General features: G+C 42.6%; 2 protein-coding genes across 3 annotated transcripts in view; one reads left to right on the top strand and one right to left on the bottom strand.

Annotated features, from left to right (window-relative positions):
* LOC310742749 (uncharacterized protein) overlaps nucleotides 1-12165 on the bottom strand; it is a 28912-nt gene extending 16747 nt beyond the window's left edge. Inside the window, exons 1-9 of the mRNA XM_083572166.1 lie at nucleotides 11810-12165; nucleotides 8698-8799; nucleotides 8255-8396; nucleotides 6815-6902; nucleotides 5716-5947; nucleotides 4294-4554; nucleotides 2843-2978; nucleotides 697-835; nucleotides 325-334 (exon numbers count right to left, since the gene is read on the bottom strand). Of these exons, the coding sequence (XP_083428292.1) occupies nucleotides 325-334; nucleotides 697-835; nucleotides 2843-2978; nucleotides 4294-4554; nucleotides 5716-5947; nucleotides 6815-6902; nucleotides 8255-8396; nucleotides 8698-8799; nucleotides 11810-11827 (1128 nt within the window). The 5' untranslated portion in view covers nucleotides 11828-12165. The remainder of the gene's footprint in view (nucleotides 1-324; nucleotides 335-696; nucleotides 836-2842; nucleotides 2979-4293; nucleotides 4555-5715; nucleotides 5948-6814; nucleotides 6903-8254; nucleotides 8397-8697; nucleotides 8800-11809) is intronic.
* Nucleotides 1-20437, top strand: part of LOC310742342 (uncharacterized protein C4orf17) — a 164106-nt gene that overhangs the window by 4408 nt on the left and 139261 nt on the right. The gene's annotated exons all lie outside the window — the stretch shown is intronic.

The raw sequence follows: 20437 nt of genomic DNA, 5'->3' as shown, positions 1-20437 counted from the left end.
GTGACCCTACACATTTAGAAATGTGATGCGCCAACACAATATTCATATGTAGGTATTAATTCATGAGTGACACAACACAACAGGAATTGTCAGTTTTAATAGTGACCTGACAGTACAGGAACTAAAAAAGTTGCTCTAAAATATTACACCAAGGCTTGGAGATGTTGAATTCTATGCTCATGTATCACAAAGAAATGCTTTTGCAAACAATGTCCAAGGGGATACCATTAATCAGAAGTCAGTGGGGCAGATCTGAATAAGGATCACATTTTGTTGGGCTTCTAGTCCTCCGGCGTTTGTACTGGGTTCTTAATACACCAATACAGTTCGGTTGCTGAAAAACAGGTAAAAAGCAAAAGGGGGAAATGTATGTGTTCATTAGCAAAAGGGACTATGCTAAGCATCTGTTACTGGCCTATTTCTGGTGATGCAGTTAGGCTGCTTGCACACCAGGGGTTTAGTGGGTAGAGCAGTTGTTTTGCAGGTTCAATCCCCAACAGCCCCATCCTTTATATGCCCAGCTGAAGAGGGCATAGAGTCCTCTCCCCAAGACTGCTGATTCCTTATGTGTCTGTGGTGCTGTTTTTGCTAAGTGAGCAACAAAACTTAAGAGCGTGACCATAGGAAATAAAGGGAGTGATACACATGTGCGTGTGAACTTGCCCCAAGAGTTTCGGGTTTGTTGTAATGCCTTACCTTTTCCCTTGACGCATAAGATCAAATGCTTCGTTGATTTTATCAAAAGGCAAAGTGTAAGATACAAGTGCATCCAGGCTGAATTTCCCTGCCATGTAATCCAACACCAGGTTTGATACAGAATCCACACCCTTCCAGCCTGTGAGGGGGAAAACAAACAGATTCAAAACTGAATTCCTGATTTTTTTTATATGACACTGTTCGCAAATATGCCAGCATGTTGACTGGGAGATATCGTACAACAAACTTGTTTTCCCCAAAGACCAGACTTATTGTGTAAGGAAAGCTATAGGGAAATGCACAGAAAAGTGTGGAGTCAAGCTTGCTCTGACACATTATCATCTAACCTCCCTGCAAACAAATCAGAATGAACGATTTAAAAAAAACAAGTCATCATGAACTGCCCCCCAAACTGCATGAATGATCTGAATGCCTGAATGTTGTTGTGCCAGTTTTTCCTCCTGTTTTACCACCCACTTTCCCAGCTCCTGGGGCACACTGCGCATGGGCCCACACTCTAGAATGATGTCGAAACAGGTTTTCATTTATTTCTCAAAAGTGGAACAGGCTGTTCCATTTAACATCCACCAAATATTTGGACTCCAGAAATGGGAGGCAATTCAATAAAAACATTCCAGCTGTTGTGTTTTTTGAGGTTGGCTCAGAAAGAAATATCATCCAGATCTGGGAACATTTGAGCAATTGACAATAAATCACAATTATTTTGTACTAATTGCTTTGGCTGCCATAAAAGCCACAAAACAATTGAATGAGTAGTAGGAATTACTGGGACTAAGGCATTTTCTAGTACGGTGGGACAGTAACTAAAATCTGTGTAGCCCCATTCCCCATTAACTTTCTATTTAGTACAAGTCTTGTTGCCTTTCTATTTAGTGTCTCCTTTGCTTAAGAAATCTCTAGTGCTCCAATGAGAGTTTATGTAATCTGAGATAATTCTTTTACTTTCAAAAGACCTTTAAAAGCCACTGAGAAAAAAGCTTGCATGCTCTAGAATGTGCCATCGATGTGTCAATCTTCTGACTTCATTCTCTTAAGTCAGGGGTCACCAACCTTTCTGGGGCAGTGGGAAGATTTGGGATCTTGAGAAAGTGACGTGGGCACCACTTACAAAATGCATGCTGTGGAGTGTGGTGCATCACAAAATGACTGCTTTGGGTGTGTGATGTAATGAATGCCACATCAAAAAGAGCAGAAAAAAAGACATAGGGCCACACAATGGTGAGGGAATATTCCCCCATCAGTGGGGGACAAAGGAATCTATTTCACCACTACATTTGCTCACAGAGAGAAGCTGTTTGCACCTCTCCTCTGTTCAGAACAGACAGAACAGGGCCTGTGTCCAGTTCTAGTATCTAAAGAAAAGTGGGCATGTTTAAGGTAACATGTTCAATATAGGAGAGGCTGAGCAGGCAAACAGGAACTGAAGAGAAAGAGCGAATAGTCTCAGGTGTTGCAGGTTTTTTTTAGCAAACTTTTTGTGGGCATCGCAGGAAGTGCTGGTGGGCACACTGGCTCTTATAGAAACACGTTGCAACCTCTTCTTAAATCATGAATGGGGCAGCATGAGATGACCCAGTGCCAGAAACTGATCTTGATCCTGACACAATCCATATACGGACCAAAAGGGCTTCAGGCATCATGCTTGTCCGTAGTCCAGTACAAAAATGTAAAGAAATGTAATACAAATAATACAATGTAATATCACAGGGTGGCGAACCTGTGGCCTGCAGACTGGATCTGGCCTGCCAAACCAACTGCAGGTGCCTCACCAGTCCTTGTCAAAACCTGTATGTGCAGTCCAGCTCAGCGAAGGAGAAATCACCTTATCACAATGCTGAGCTGAGCAAGCAGATGGGCTGGATTCAGGATTCAAAGCAGCAAGAGGGACAGAACACCTGTAAAATGTGTTTACGGCAAGCTACAAGAAAACAAGCTGTGTTCTGTCACCCCTGCTCTTGCAGATAATTAAAGTAGTGCTGCCCATCTTGATCATGGCAGTACTGAAAAGGAAAATAAAATAAATCAATTGTGCAAACTTAGAAATAACTATGCAAGTGTTATTTCAATCCTAGATACTACTTCAATGCCATTTCTGGCATGCATATACTGTTAGGGAAAAACTAACCTCCAAAAAAGGTGGCGTTGATTTTCCGGCCCATTATCAGGTCCAGTGGAGAAACAACGAATCCTTCTTCACCCACAGCCACTCCGACGATTACACAGGTGCCCCAGCCAACAGTGGTACAGCAGAGAGCAGCTTTCTGGAAGGCAAAGGAAAATAACAACCCAGTCCTGCTTATAATTAGGAGCCACAAAGTCAACTCTGCCCATGAGTTCAAATGGAGTTACAACATTCCCAGTTGACTTTCACTGGCTTCTGCAACATTTAAAGAGGGGGCTTCCAGATGACTGCTTAGCGTGGAATGGATGCTCCTTATGCATGCTAGTAATAAATATTAGCAGTGTGCACATGATGTTATCAGCATCAAAACAGTAGCCTATATTCGCCCCTTCTTTTACTCTTGATTTACGCTTTTGGGAGGAAATACTATGAATAATAATTAAAAATCTGTTGCCAAAATCCATTTGCAATATTTCATTTGCAGATTGAGTCCCTGTCTGGGGAAGAACCCAGAGTTATATGCTGCAGTTGAATGACCATTTGGCACCAGTGCACTCACAGGTTTCCATTTGCAGAGGTCTTACAATCTCATTAAGGCAAGAAAGTCTTGTCTCTGTGTTGTGTGCATTGCAGAAATATCTCCTGTCACCCACCAGGTATGAAGGCCCCTCTCTGCAGTTTACATGATGCTAAGCATAGCCTACCCCCCTAGCTACATTTTACATGGATGTCCTGAAGGCATTAGGCAGGTGGAAAGATGGCTCTTTCAAGTCCCAGTATAGTCCAGCTTTACCCCACACCTGCTATTTCTGCTTGTTTCTGAACAGTTTACCCAAATCTATGTCCTTACTTACAGTACATTGGGATCTGCTGCCCCTGTCAATCCTGCTGCCTGAGGCAGTCACTTCACCTTGCCTCATTAGTGGGCCAGCCCTGACCTAGGCTTACTATATTCATATAGGAATATATATGAATATGCTAACAATGATCATATAGGAAGCAAAAACCCAAAAAACTCAAAATCACATCAGATAGTAAATAAGATGTGACAAATGGGAGAGGCAAACTGCTTCCTTTGTTGAACAGTTGAGTTTTCTATTGCACTGTAAACAACAAGTGAGGTTCCCTAATGAGAACCTGCAAGTCGGACCTTGGTGTGATGTGGTGGTTGCATTAGTCTAGAACTCAGGAGACCTGATCAGCTTTAAAAGACAGACTTATGAGTTCTCATGAAAAAACTAAGCAAGGCCACATTCATTAGGGGTGGATTTTGAGAAAATCAGGGAATTCCCAGTGGAATTTCAGGAAAAGCTTAGATAAAATTGAACAGCTTTCTCATTACAGTTGTTGGATTTTGCTCATCCTTATTTAGAACATAATATTTTAGCTTTCCTGCTTTTATTACCAATCTTTACTGCATTGTAACTTTATTAAGTGAAGGCTAAAATACATACCATTACTTTTATGTTTCCAATGCACTCGATGGCAAAATCTACCCCTCCATCAGTCATTTCAGCTATAACCTCTTGTATGGGGTTCTTGAAATCCTCAGGACTGAGGCAGTCAGTGGCTCCCAGCTCTTTTGCTAGTGCAAATTTGCTTTTGTTAATGTCAATCCCAAAGATACGAGATGCTCCAGCTGCTTTGCAGCCCATGATAGCAGAAAGGCCGACCCCTCCCAAACCAAAAACAGCACATGTAGATCCAGGCTCGACCTAGAATAACATGAGAGAAATTCACATGGAACTATTTTTAATATCTAGATTTTCTTTTTTTAACAAAGAACTTCTTATCTATTTGGCTGAAACAAAAGTAAACCACAGGGTGGGTGGAATTTCCTCTTCTACACAACTATTAAGGGAGAGAGCCCTGCCCCCTTGTGCATCCCTCATGCAAAAATAAACAAAATCCACCCATATACAAAGCTAAATGTAGAGAGGAAATAATTTTCTACTCTGGTCTTCTTGACATGATAGTTCCCTCACCCTGCGATATTCAGTTAGCTGTGCCTCTGCTTGCAGTCTGAAGTAAAACTGTTGACGCAGCTGTACCACTGCAGAGAGAATTAGGCCCAACTTAATGTAGGATAACCAGCCTCATATAACCAATATGCTTAAGTCTAATAAATGCATGAAGAGGTTAATACCATAGAGTAAGCTGTCCAGCCTGCTTAAGCTATGTCGCTTCCTTTTACCTTGGGAAGAAATAATCAAGCTTTTGTCTCTCTTCCCCCAGCCTACTTGAGAATTCAGTATGTGAGGAGGGCTGAGTTGGTTGCTCCAGCTTAGCTGCATGGCTTTCATAAGCCTCTCATGTGTTCCTGTACCAATAGTTTAGGAACTTTCACCACTTGTAACTAAGCTACGTTTTACTGCCTTTGCAACTTTTCTGATGGATGTATGGAAGAGCACATGAATCTGACCTTTGGAGAGTTTATAAATAAACAAATTTTTTACTTACCAAATGCTGGGGAAAGTGGAGCACTTTGGAAGGAACTTTTAAATGGGACAGTTTTGGAATTCACTTGGAAGGGCGTATCTTAAAGTGTTTACAGCCAATATTTCCATGCTTTACTTTGCTGCATATTTTGTGATTTTAAATCTCTGCTGGGGTTCTCTCACCAAAGAGTACTTGCCCCAAACTTGGATCTTGGCTTCCAGGAAATTCTTCTCTTTTTTGAATCAGCACTTAAAACTAGTAGTATGAGCTTGTCCTGCTTAGCAAGGGGTTGAAGTAAAAGGCTTTTGGGATCCTGCCAACCTCTTATTTTTGTAACGATTCTAGTTGGTTTTGACATGGCAAAAATGTTGATACCCCCTCTCCCCCTGTTTTTAATTATTTTTAAAAAAATAAGGCTTGAGCCATCATGAACTCACCTTGGCAGTATTAATAGCAGCCCCATAACCCGTGGAAAAGCCACACCCAATCAAACAGACTTTATCTAGAGGAGCAGCAGGATCAATTTTGGCAAGAGAGCTTTCTGCCACAACTGTGTATTCGGAGAAGGTACTGGTTCCCATGAAATGGTAAATCTGCTTTCCTTTGCACATGAACCTGCTTGTGCCATCAAGCATCAGGTCTTGGTCAGAAATTGGTGTCTTTGCTTTGCTGCAGAAAAAAAAGTGAAATATGAACATCCAGGATTTTTGTTGGGGCGGGGCTCAGGCATTTTGTTGGTGGGGGCAGGTCTTATGTTGGGGGGGGTAGAACCTCAGTTACATATGTATTTTCATTTTTATTGATTGGGGGGCAGCTGCCCCTCCCTGACCCCCACGGCTACGCCCATGTTAAGATCCAAATTTGCTTATTTAACTTCTAAGTATAAATACTGTATGCATAAAATTTCTACACACATAGCTCAATCCTCCATCTAGATAAGCAGCAAGCATGATCAGAGTTCAAGGATACATTCCAAGCAGGCAAAAAATGCTTGAGAAGGAGGTGAAACAGAACCAGTAGCAGGCATGACTGGGGAAAGTGTGTAGGTTGGGGAGAGTCCCAAGGACGAGATGCAGAGGTATGGATGTATCTACACAGATGTGTAGATTTAAACAAAAAGTGGGTCCCCCGAAACAATATATACACAAGTGGGGTGGTAGATAGGGCAGAGATGCTGTGTTAGCTTCCTGGCAGTTGGGTTACTCTTCCGCACCACGAAGGAAGTGGTAGGGAGGTTGTCACAGTGTAAATACATTGGAAGGCACACTGGATTAGTTCTGGTGCATTTGCACTGTGCTCAGCTCTCTACTGCCTCACTTGCTTTCATTTTCCCTCCTGGTAAGGAACAGGTTTTGGTAATATTCCTTCTGATGGCTTTGCAGCTCACTTGCTAGGTAACCTAGCCGAGGTTACTTCCATATACTGCTTGCCTGGTTTATTAAGTTGTCCTCAGCAGGCTCCAGTGCGTACATGTGGGCAAACAATGTGGCAGCTGCAGTAATTGGTGCCTCAAATAAATTTACTTGAAATGTGTACCTGATCCGTTCACAGAGGTTAGTTTTGGGACTCAAGCAGAACTTGCACTGTCCACACTGAGGAAGGTACAGCGGGATAACTTTGTCACCTAAACAAAACAACAAGAACGCATGCAGTATTACATTTATTTCTGCTATGAACTTCGGTACAAGGCAAGCCTTGGGCTCATGAACTCTCCCCTCTCTTCTAGCCTGATCACAAAGCCATGTTCAGATGCTTTTGCTTCCATTCTTGATTAACTGCAGCTTGTCCTGTTGTCTACAGTTGAACAATCTGTGGTGGATCTGATGGTTTGAAATGGTCTAGCTGTGAGTCATGAACCTGTCTTGCTTCAAACAAACCATAGTTAAGATTAACCACAGCTTAAGATTCAAGTGCAATGTTAAACTGGGTAATTCAAAACAGAAGTGAAAGCTTCCTCCTCATACCAACACAAAGGGAAGCATGCTGTTTAGGAGTTTAAATTGACAATGGGGAATATTTTCCAGCCTAAGGCCTGTGTTCTTTCACGGAGAACCTCCCAAGGGCCACATGTCAACGTGGGCAGAGCAATAGATATGATTCTTACTATATGACAGCATAATAGGCTACATTTGAGCCATGCAAAATCCAGAAGTTTCTACATTCACACCTTCCAAAAATGTTCAGCTGAAAATTGGGGTGTGTGTCTTTTGGTGCTGCACTGCTCCGCAAGTCAGCTGGCTGCCTCCCCTGCCATAGCCCCTACCTGCCAGCTTCTCGTATAGGCTAGCCCCAGTCAGCAATCTCACTGCCCTGTTGGGGGCCAGTTGAAGTTTTGAGATTGTTTTCAAAGGCGAGTTCATGCATGACAACAGGGATGCCAACTTGAATAAAATATTGGGGGGGGAGGTACGCCCCACCCCACATAATTGATGACATGACGCAGTGCACGCACACCATTTGAATGGTAATGCACATCAACTTTGCAGGGTCCCCGGTCCCTTCAAATATTTTATTGGGGGAGGGGAAGCCCCCTCAGCCCCTAGGAGTTGGGCTCCTATGCCTGACAATAAAAACACTCCTTTTTTGAACAGCCGTTTAAAGCAATCAAAGCCCTTCACGTGCATTATAGAGTTGCAATCCTTACAAAAATTCTGTAAAATGCAGGCAATCCTATAAGGTACTTCCTGTTGCAGTTGCACTCAGACTGAGAGAGTGTGGCGTGCCAGAGGCCATCCAGTGAGGTTTCGGAAGATGCAACATCTGAACCAGGAACTTCCTTTAGCCTACTACAGTTTAAAACTGTTTAATTTTTTTTTATTTAATTGTTGTAACTCACCCTGGGACCTTAGAGTGAAGGGCAGGTATTGATTATTTAAAATAACAACAACAACACCATCACCACCTTTCAGGCAGTTGAGCATCTTAAAAAGAGAAATGGGCCAATGGCACGGAGGACAATTTATAATGTATCAGTACCTGGTTTAAATCTAGTCACACCTGGACCAATGCTCTCTACGATTCCAGCTCCCTCATGGCCTAGTATGACAGGGAAAAGGCCCTCTTTAAAACTTGGACTCATGGCATGATCATCTGTGCGGCACACCCCGGTGGCAATAATCTGAAAGAAAGACATAAAACACAAGTTGATAACTTAACTACATGGTGTGGTGGTGATGATGCAGATTCACACTCATTCTCCTTCATAGGCTTCCATATTCACTGCTGTCTTTTCCCATATTCATCCTCCAATATGTGTCCTCCAGGAACTTTAGGGAGGGCATGGGACGCCAGTGTGAGTTCCAAAATGGCCTCCATGTTGTTGTTTGCTGTAAGTTACAGTTGACATTATTTCAAAGCTATGCTTCTAATGTAAGCTGTGGGGTATAATAAAGATGTTTCTCAGATCTTTGGATGCTCACCTTAACTCGTATTTCATGCTCTTTTGGAGGGGAAACTTCAACTTCCTCAAGGGAAAAGGGTTTCCCTGCTTCCCATACAATGGCAGCCTTGCATTTAATAACCTGGAAAAGAACCCATTGAACTGAAATGTAAGGTTGGTATTAATGACCCCTGAGCTCCCCCACCCCCACAGCCCTGTTATTTTATAGCTCTAAGATCAGATTCCGTATAAAAAGAGACTGCTAAAGACAAACTTTGCCTAGCAGTTTACCTTTGGCTAGGTGAATGGGCTTTTGCACAACTAAAAAGATGGCAATAGAAGCTAGTAGTTGGAGATCCTTGTGGAAAGTGGCATGTCTTTCTTCAACCCCATCTCCCCTGGCTGGAGGTGATGCCATCAAGTGGTATGTGTGTGTGTAAAAGTAAGAGAACGTATGTTTGGCAGTAACAGAACCAGGTCACTCTGAAAGAGACAGAGGCCTGACTTGTTCTTTGTGAAAACCTGGTGCGTACAGCACTGAGAGTTCCTCTAGAAAGCTAATGGGGGAACAGGACCAGTTGCAATGTGAATGCTGTGAACATTTCATCTTAGCCTGTAAATAAAACCTGTTGCAGAAGTACCATCGGTCTCTGGCTACCTCATTAAAAGGAAACCAACTCCAGGGGTTTCTTTTAAATCTATATCTATATCTAATCTATATCTATATTCCAATTATTAAGCAGGTTGTCAATAAAATAAATAAAAACAGATCCCCTGAAATGTAGTTTTAGGGCTAAGCAATTGAATGGTTTTTACTGCAAGATACTTTGAGGGCCAGTCTTGACATGTGCTTAAATATGTAGCAGACGCCTCCCCACCACCACCACAGTGGTATCAACTGGAGACTTTTTTTTTCTTAGGTTCCTAGTCATTGGAGAGGAGTCCAATCTCCATTCCATTCAAGGCAAGGGAGAAAAGAGATAAGCTTCTCCTTCCCATGTGTTGCCTTCACCGTAGGAATCAAGCTCTCTCGTCCCTGTAATTAGCTATGGAAAAACAAGATATGTAGCTGCCTGCTAGGTATGCCTAGGTTGGCCTTCAGTCTCATTTGAGGGGGAAACTATCGTACATTTTTGAAAATTAGCCATGTGAAATGTCTTACATGTGTCGAGACTTCAGAAGAATGTGCTGGGGGAAAATCCAGTCCAAATCTAGTTTTTAGCACTTGCCAAAATTATGTTGGCTGACTCCTATTCCCACTGTTATGTTGGACACATCCCATGAACCAGCTGGATGTGGATTGATTTCTACTGTGTGTGAATTGCCAAGGCCCTATCAATCCACTCTTAGCTGTATTACAAAATACACAACAATCAGATGATATCCAGATGTGAACAGGGTAGCTGCCTACATATTACTATTATTTGGTTTGATTTATAACATGCACTTCCTCCAAAATGAGGAAAAGGAAATTTCACCCAGAAAGCATAAGTGCATCACCCAAAAAAAGGACACCAATTTGCATTTGTTGATTTATATGGATGCATGCTAATTTAGAAATAGTTACTGTGCTATAAAGAAAAAAATATTTCATCATAGCAGCCCAGGTGCTGCTAAGTGTTGATGGGCAAGTTCAAGACCCCAGTTCTGCCTCCTTAGGGTTCTTTATCTTTAAAGGGTTCTAGGGTTCTTTATCTCTCACTCTGTCTCTGTCTCATTGTTCTGCATGTCTGTGGAAAATACTAGCCATGAAAGCATCTCTGAGCTGGCACTTCTCTTTATTAAGGACACTCATGGGAGGTCAAGCCAGCAATGGTTGCTATCCAAAAATCATCAAGGGGTGTTCACAATCAAGTTTTAAATTTGGAAGTGAAGAGACAGATAGGTAAAGGTAAAGGTACCCCTGCCCGTACGGGCCAGTCTTGACAGTCTCTAGGGTTGTGCGCTCATCTCACTCTAGAGGCCGGGAGCCAGCGCTGTCCGCAGACACTTCCAGGTCACGTGGCCAGCGTGACGAAGCTGCTCTGGCGAACCGGCACCAGAGCAGCACACGGAAACGCCGTTTACCTTCCCGCTATAAAGCGGTACCTATTTATCTACTTGCACTTAAGGGTGCTTTCGAACTGCTAGGTGGGCAGGAGCTGGGACCGAATGACGGGAGCTCACCCCGCCGTGGGGATTCGAACCGCCGACCATGCGATCGGCAAGTCCTAGGCGCTGAGGTTTGACCCACAGCGCCACCCGCATCCCTGAAGAGACAGATACTGCAATCCATATCTGATCTGTGTATGTGTCCTAAGTCATAAGAAATGGTAACTGGGCTGGAGCATCTTCTCAATGGAAATAAACCTTAATAGGTTGTTTTTTTTTTTTTAAATAAATGCATAAGAATGTGGAGCTTTCTGTTTGGAAGAGGGAGGATAAGAAGTATGGGGGGCACTATAATGCTTTATGTGTTGTCTTTGGCCATCCCCTAAAGTACTACCCAGATATCAGTCTCCTTTCCCTTCTCTTCCCTCTGCCTGCAAGCAGCTCTGCTGCAGGCCTGTGTTAAGAACCCTACCAGTAAGCTGCAGATAACCCTTTTAATAAACCAGATTACCAACTAATGCACAGGGCCTGAATTCAGTAATCAAGACTGACCAGATATACAGCTTATAAAAGTAGAGCCCTCTAAAGCAGAGCACATCTCCTTTGACTGCATCACTGGGTTGAATGACTAATGAGAGCAAATCAGGGTGAATGTGGGAGAAATGCACATTGCCATCAGTGGTGGACCTTGGGGTCTCAAATATCAGTAGCGCCCTGTGTGACACCAAAATTTGGCAACCCACTCCTCTCACACTCTATTATAGTTGCAGTGTCCCCTGAGGCACTCCTGAGGCTTCATGCCCAGTTACAACCAAGCCGGTTGTGCTCCCCTAAATCCGCCTCTGTTGCCGTATAATTTCCATGCAAACAAATCAGAATGAATGCATAATAAAGACTGGCTTCAATCTAACATTTGCGGAAGCTTTGTGCAAGCAAATCACAGGGAATTCTCAATAAACGAGTTATCTGGAGGGTCCCATAACCACCCTGTCCAGCGCTAAAGGGAGAAGATGGCAGTGCATGAATCAGCATGGCTGCCAGTGTGCACCCCAGTTTCTTACTTTGCCAGCAGTGCTCATACTTTGTTCCTGGGTAGATCAAGACGAATTCAGCTGGGATCCCTTGGGGTCAGTGGCTCTGTGAAGGAAGCAGCTTGTAGAATCTGTGTCTTGGGAGGGAAGATGTGGCCTAAATATCAGCTGGAATTCTGCCACTCCCTCACTTTACCCTTACCACCTGCTCCCTCTTCCCTCCTACCAGTGGAGGTGTTCTTGTTTTTAAGCCCTCTGTCCTTAACCCGTTTCCACAATTATAACTTTATATTTTATTTGTCTCTATGCAGCCAACATCCTTTTCCCCTTATACCTAGACTTTCAGCACATGCAAGCATATAATGTTCAGTAGCGCGTCAGTGCAAACAACTCTAGTGACAGGAGAGCCTTTAGCAAAATTAATGGTGACAATGATACCAGCTCTTTACTCTGGAAATGAGAGTGGGGCGTGGGGGAACTGTGCTGAAAATAAAGTCACTGTAATACGAACCTCACCACTACCCTTTGCTTATACAGTGGTACCTCTAGTTACAAACTTAATTCGTTCCGGAGGTCCATTCTTAACCTGAAACTGTTCTTAACTACAGGCGTGCTTTCGCTAATGGGCCCTCTTGCTGCCATCGTGCCACCATAACATGATTTCCGTTCTCATCCTCGGGCAAAGTTCTCAACTCGAGGTAACTCTTCCAGGTTAGCAGAGTTTGTAACCTGAAGCGTTTGTAACTCGAGGTACCACTGTAATTATAATGCACTCAGAACTACATACCTGAATAGCAAGTCTATTTGAGACTGACTTGGAGAACATATTCAACAGTTAGATCAGCTGATCATCACTGATTTTGCCTTTTAAGATTAAGTTTCTTGCTTACTCAAAGCAATGTTAAGCACATCAGTATTAAGAAAGAAGCAACCTATATCTGAATTTTAACTAGAAAAAGTAAAACAAATTGTTCTTTAAAAACCCTCTTACACATCTGTTTTGATTGAATAGTTTTTCTGCTTCCAAAATAGCAACCAAGAAAGAGCAATTGCACTAAATTCTTGACTCCAAAGTTTGCAAGGGGTAGAAGGACATGATTAATTGGCCCCATGGAGTTCATTTTAAGCCAGATGGTTTTTGTCTACAATTTGATGCATGCTTACGTGGGAGTAAGTCCCACTGACCTCATTCATAGTATCATAGGATTGTGCTGTTACTTAGGTAACCAAGTGCATATCTGAAAACAGGGATGGGGAACTTGCGGAGCTCCAGATGTTGAAATATAGCTCCCACCATTCCTTACCACTTGCCACACATGCTGTCAAGGAATGATGGGAGTTGAAGTCTAACAGCATCTGGAGGGTCATAGGTTCTCCATTCCCTCCAGCAGTGGGGTGGGGGGTGGGAGACTACTTATTTCCCCCCAAGTTTAGCATGTAATTCAGGAGCCGACACTGATCTGCTTGCAAACTCCCTGGACAATTAGGTGGAGTGTAATGCTCAAGGAAGACTGGTCCCAGACAAGCTGAAGTAGACTTGGTGTCATTCCTTACAGTCGCTGCCAGCTTTCTAAATCCAACATGTGCTACATTTAATGCACTTACAATTCTACTACATGCCTTTCCACTCAATGGGGAAAGGTTGGTGGAGGTGGAGTGGAAGGGGCTGTTGTGAAGAAGAAGAAGAAGAAGAAGAAGAAGAAGAAGAAGAGTTTGGATTTGATATCCCGCTTTATCACTACCCGAAGGAGTCTCAAAGCGGCTAACAATCTCCTTTCCCTTCCTCCCCCACAACAAACACTCTGTGAGGTGAGTGGGGCTGAGAGACTTCAGAGAAGTGTGACTAGCCCAAGGTCACCCAGCAGCTGCATGTGGAGGAGCGGAGACGCGAACCCGGTTCCCCAGATTACGAGTCTATCGCTCTTAACCACTACACCACACTGTGAGTGGGGACACTGGGGGCGGGGCTTACATGCATAGCTGACACCTCCTACTTATGTTTTAAATTTCCTATTCAAGGCATAGCACATACATAGGGCTTAAGTGCTACGTTCCAAGAGCACCACCTTGGCTGTGGCAGTAATAAGCTGATCTCACTGGTAATTCTCACTCATCTAGGCCTTTAGAGCAGGCTTAGGCAAACTTGGCCCTCCAGATGTTTTGGGACTACAATTCCCATCATCCCTGGCCACTGGTCCTGTTAGCTAGGGATCATGGGAGTTGTTGTCCCAAAACATCTGGAGGGCCGAGTTTGCCTATGCCTGCTTTAGAGCTTCTGAACAACTTAGGAGGATCATAGGACCATAGAAACAGACCGCCCTGAGTCTTCCAGGTGTAGGGCAGTATATAAATTCAATAAATAATAATAATAATACTTAGTGTTTTTTTTCTTTAAAAAAAAGGATAGGGGTACTCTTATTTTGACTCAAGAAAATCACCATTTTATAGCTGAAATCGGGAAAAATAAATAAATGGACAAAAGTACAAAGATTCACAAAATGTTTAGGGGGTATGCGTACCCCCTGCGTACCCCCAGAAAAAAGGACTGATAATAGCCATCAACTGCTCTGCAAAAAAGGAGTGGAAGCACAGAATGGAAGCATTTGCATGGAAGAAAAAGCATGTGGGTTGTGGAAGGATGTGTGTGATTAAACTTTATTTTCCTTGTTGCCACAGCCACTTTGCACATCAATGGGAAACATGGGCCAGGCAATATTGTGGGGGTTTTTTCTTGCAAGAAGACAGTGGCCAAAATCTCAGTTCCAACATCTATGGTATTTGCAAATATGTACCCAAGCAAAATGGAAAGATAGTTTCTTTACCTAGGCCTGCCCTTCTGGAAGTGTCCTGTCACATGCATATATAAGCACAAATAATATTGCAACACTGGGATTAAGCACTAGCACAAAAATATTAATATTCTGCTTCAATAAATATTTGTTGCAAAGGCTGGCTTATCACTGGTCAACATGGTTTTGAATGAGCCACCTGCTTGAATGTTTATTTTCCTACATTTTACTTTCTGGCAGGATTCCTCAGAATATATACGATAATATTGATGTAAATAAAAATATTTTGCACACTAAAGCTTCTAGTTTGTGCCTGTTGTTGGAAAAGGCCTCTAGCAGATCTGAAAATGTGATTAATTTCTTAGGAATTTTCGTTTACGACTAAAGAATCACATACATTGTCACTTTGGCTGAGATTCAGTGTAATGTAGCATCTTGTTGGGGTAATCAGACTTCAATTTAATATTTTTATGTCATAAGTCCTTTGCTTTACCACTAATTCATTTCCTTTAGCATCTAACCACCACCACCACCACCAATAATAATAATAATAATAATAATATTTTTTTTTATACCCCGCCCTTCCCGGTTTAAAAACCGGGCTCAGGGCAGCTAACAGCAAATATATAAAACATTGATTAAAATGCGACTTAAAGCACTGAAGCACATTCTTTTTGTTCTGTGCTGTGTACTATCTCTAATAAGCCTATCATTGCCCACCTTATCTGTTTCAACTAACATTGATTTTCATGTTGCTTTATATTATGTTATGTTCCATTTATGACCTTGGGATCAAAGTAATTATGTGGGATATGTTTATGGGCTTGAATTGGTTTCCATAGCATGTTCCTCACTGAACACGACCTTTTTATCTGTCTTGCTCATGCCTTGCGTGTGGACTTCTTGGAGATATCCCTGTAGCCATTGTGGGAAGCAGGAACGTTATCGCAAAGGTTACAAAACAAACTCAGTTTTATCTTTAGGTGCCATCACTATTCACTTAGCTTTTAGTTTTGTAAAAGGAGGCCAGCATCGCACCTGCCTTTCTGTACAATTGTGAAACACTTTAGCATTAACAATGGTTTATGTTTCCGTGCTATTGTATTGATTCTAGAGTTTCTTCTCTAATCTGTAGCGACCAAACATTTCATGGCAAAGAGGTATCTGCAGCCCAGCAACATTTCAACTTGTTTCAGCAACCCAGATGACAGCTGGGAAAACAAGACTTTTGGCGTTTATTGTCTGTTATAAAGCAAAAAATGGCTTGTTGATGATTTCCCTCAGGAATTCCCCCCCCCATTTATGACAGCTTTATATTCGAGTTTATGACCACTTTGAGGAGAGACATATTCACACTAAATGTGTGTGGCGAATGAATGGAATTATTTGCAAAAAGTGACAGGGTTCTTGTTGCTACTATGTTGTATGCTATTTGTTGTCCTGATCACTGCCTGACATCCATTTCACCACCAGGATTTGTGCTCTTCATGGTTCATAATAAAGGCAATGAAGGAAATCAGGAGAAAGGCATTTGCACTTCCTTTGCAGTCATACCAACTGCTCTGACCACTAGTACTGTTTCCTGCTCCTCACTTCTTCAAGTGGGGAGAAATCTCAGGGATAATACCACAATAAAAGAGAGGGCCTGCCCCCACCAAAGTTGGTGAGCATTTCCATTCAAATAGTATGCGTGTGCCATGTCATGGGCTTACCTCCCCCACCCCCAATATTTTATTCAATTTGGTACCCCCAGCTTGAGGGATGGATAAATCTGCCAATTTTGGTTTCCTTCAATTTCTCATGTTTCCAGTTTCAGATTTTTGCAAAATTTCCACTTGTTGCATTTTTAAAAAGTCCACATGAAAGTCCATCAGTATTTCAGTGTACATTTCTTGAAATATAAACATTTTTGCAAGCTACTGCCCCTAATCCCATGCATTTTTGCATTTTGTTTATGTGAATATGTGTGTTTCATTCGTACTCTCCCTAAAGCAGGTATAGGCAACCTTCGGCCCTCCAGATGTTTTGGACTACAATTCCCATCATCCCTGACCACTGGTCCTGTTAGCTAGGGATCATGGGAGTTGTAGGCCAAAACATCTGGAGGGCCGAAGGTTGCCTATGCCTGCCCTAAAGCAATGCAATTTTGCATGTTGTTTTCGCCAGTGTAATCACTTTGATGCATACTTTCCCCTTTTATGCGTAATCCAACCTTTGTGAACAGAAAGCCCCAGTTTCAGTCTGGTATCTCAAGGCAGGGCCAGGAGAGAACAATGCCTGCAATCCCGTAGAGCCGCTGTCAAGCAGTGTAAACGATACTGAGCAAGGTGAACCAATTCTCTGTCTCTCTAAGGCAGCTTCCTATGTTCCTATAATCGCTAAACCTGTCATTGGCTCTGGCACCACCTGTCATAGGTGCCATCTCACGCCGAAGATTGTGGGTGCCCACAAAAAGGGCTTCAACTTTGCCCATTGACTTTGGTGGGGCCCAGACCCCACAAATATATTATTGTGGGTGCCAAAGCACCCACGGCCCCCTGGACTTGGCTGCCTCCTGCTGTTGGTCTCTCTGCCTTCTGTCCTATCAGTTCCAGTGGATACTAATCACCAACCATGTAGTTTGGCCCCCAGGGAAGGTCAGTAATGGTGCAGAAAGCAAAATCACCCCACCTAGCTATACAGTTCGTAGTTAGATATATCACAGGAGTGGATTAGACCACACAGAAGAAGAAGCACTTCCCACCTGGCCACGTCAGCTTTGAACTGGCTCATTGTTAAGGATTAAGCAAGTTTACTCTTACTGTTAAAATATACAATGATCTCATTGCTTTTGCAATAGCTTTGTAGACAAACTGTAGCATATGTTTTGCTCTCCCTTTTTTCTTCTGAAGTGAAACAAAGAGCCAGGGATTGGATTTGCAGAGGAATTATCAAAATGTCCCTGGCTAATGTAGCATAAAGCAGTACAGAAGATTGCTTAAACGTTACTATGTACTCTAGGTCGCAAATAAGATAAAGCCTCTGTCCTAAAGGATATTAATAATATCCTGGATTATTACAATCCAAATATGTGGAATAAATGCTCGTTTGATACGGGCAGCATATTAGCTGACACAAGAACAGGAAAGCAGCAGAGACTGCCTTTAACTTTCTAGGTGCATGACTCTGACTGTACAATACAGTGGTACCTCAGAGGTTGAACTGAATCCATTCCGGAAGTCTTTCCCAGCCCTATCAGGAGATGCCAGGGATTGAATTGGGGAGTTTTGCAAAGCAGATGCTGTACCACTGAGCTCAGGCCCTTCCCTCTGTGGTCCCATCCTTCCTTGGCACAAGTATCATGGAAACTGCTCCCCTGTGGCAAGAGCCTGTGTTGCTGAGGTCAACATTTGAATACATATGGATCCTTCTTACCCAACTGTTTCCTAGTCAAAGAACATCCCTTCCTCAACCACAGGACCACGCAACCAGGTTAAGAATAGAAGCACTGATTTGGGCAGCTAACCAATATGATATAATGTTTCTTATTGTGTTATACTATTGTTTTAATGCATATTTTTAAAATCCTGATTTTAAGCCTCCTTTTACAAACCACTAGGCCAAAAGATAAAATTAAAGCAAATTTATTTGTTGCGATTATGCCCCAACCATGTACAGTCCTCTGTGTGGTTTATAGATCCAATAATTTCTGGCCGGTTGGAAACCATAATCTATACATGAAAGGGGTTTAGAAAGTTTTTGAGGTCAGCAGTAAGAACTTTTAAACAGAAAACAAATGAAAGTCAGTCCACCACATTTAGATTTGGTGGGAAAACAGTAGTCCATGCATGCTTGCATGCCATGGTTGAGGAAGCCCAATCATATCAGAGCTGAGATGGGTATTTAGAACGGTATGATAATGTGGAATAAAATTATACTGATTTGAGTGTATTTTACATCGTGACATTTTAGGATGCTGTTAAGCTTATATGTTGCAACACAGTCACTGTGGAATCTTTCCAAAAGTAGCTGCAGCCTATTTTAAAATAATGCATCAGTATAGTTTGACCTTCTGTTCCCTAAATGACCTCTAAAAATATGACAGCTTTAAAACAAAACATTTCATATCTTTAAATGGAAATAAAACTCTAGCAGGAAGTTACAGTAAATATTTACATACTGTGACATTATTGCTGGACAAAGATTTTGCTTAAAAAAACGGAAAGCCTTAATGGTTCTTATATAATGTTTCCTTATATAATTGAAACAGCAAGAAATCAGTCAAAAGAGTGTTTCTGCTGCAATCAGATTACCAAGAGTACCAAGCACTTAAATGAGGGTTGGAGGAGGAATCTGTTTTACATTCAGAATTTGTAGTTTCTAGTCCAGGAGAGCTTGGCCTGCATTGGGTCGTCTCTTGAATTGAACACCTACTTATGTCTGAGACCGTGATTATGTGTGTGTGGAGAGGGGTTTGATTTCTTTTTTTAAAAAGTGCAAGTAAAACACTTCCTATTTCCCAGTATAAACGGGTCAAGTCTCATGTGGTAGTATATTTCTGCAACATAATGTCGTAAATATTAGTAAGCTGCGATGGGTGATAAAACATTTCCAGTGGGCTTGCCAATTAACCTTGAACACATAATATGTGTTATTGTGGGGTGTTTTTTTTGTCAGCTTCCCCTTATAGTATGCCCACAGTAACAAACAAATGGCCAATGCTATAAGAATGAATTCCATTTTCTCTCTTGTCTGCCACTGTTAAGCTGTTTTTCAATGTCAAAACATACGCACTGCAGTGTCGGGAAGTAAGAACTTTCTGATTTCTTACAGAAAGGAAGTAAGAACTTTTTCATTTAGCTGTTGCCGTGGCAAAGTTCATAGAGTACATGGCAAGATTAGATCTTTCTCAGGAAAGCTAACAAGAACAGGCATGGTTCCTGTGTTTAAGAGAGGCTCAACTTCCATTGTTTGAGAAACGACAGGAAGGATAAGAGTTCACCAAGAATGGAATGTATCGCCTATTTTGCAGCTGCCGCTGCACTGCCGGAGCACGATTTCTGTTCTCATCCTGAAGCAAAGTTCTTAACCCGAGGTAATATTTCTGGGTTAGCGGAGTCTGTAAGCTGAAGCGTATGTAACCCGAGGTACCATTGTATCATAATTCAAAGACACAGCCTAGTGAAAATACTCAAGGAGAATGCAAAGCAGGACTGGTGAGCGGTGTGCCCTGTGTCAGCAGCAGTCAGCATGGTGGGGCAGCAGAGCTCCCCTGACCTCCAGACAACTGTGTCACTGCTTACTGGGGTACGGTGGAGAGGAGAGCAGCATAGTGCAAGCTCACTGGTGGAGCCAATCTGACATTCCTGCTGGTGTGTTTGTACCACACTGACTTCCCCACCACCTTGCCCCTTCACCTCTCCTCCCTGTCAGGTCAGGTGACCACTATTATCCTACCATACTGCCAGCTACTCATCTGGGAAGAGGGTATGTGACTGAGGAGGGTGGTTTTTATAGGTGGGTCCTCAGGGCCACATAAAGAGGTGGGGGCACATTTGGCCCCCGAACCTGAGTTTTCTCACTCCCATACTGCTACCTGTCTGAATGTATGTTCTCATTTTCCTAAATGAATTTTACTTTTGCTTAATACTTCATTTGTTTTTATCCTGGGTTATTCGGGAGCTCTGAAATTCACCAGTGCCTCCTCCCTCTTGAAAATACATTATTTTTAAATATAATACAGAACAGAGCTAAAAGCAGGGTGGTTGGAACAGCACCCCAAATTTAAAAAGGCACTCGTGGATCTATATCACCTTTAATCCTGGTGGTTTTAAAACCCCTTTCAGTGGTGGCAGACACCCTATGATTAGTGTTGGCATGACAGCTAGTT

This window comes from Podarcis filfolensis (genome assembly GCF_964270895.1).
Source record: "Podarcis filfolensis genome assembly, chromosome: 9".
Lineage (NCBI taxonomy): Eukaryota > Metazoa > Chordata > Lepidosauria > Squamata > Lacertidae > Podarcis > Podarcis filfolensis.
Note: the sequence above shows the minus strand (reverse complement) of the source record. Positions and strands in the feature narration are given on the sequence as shown.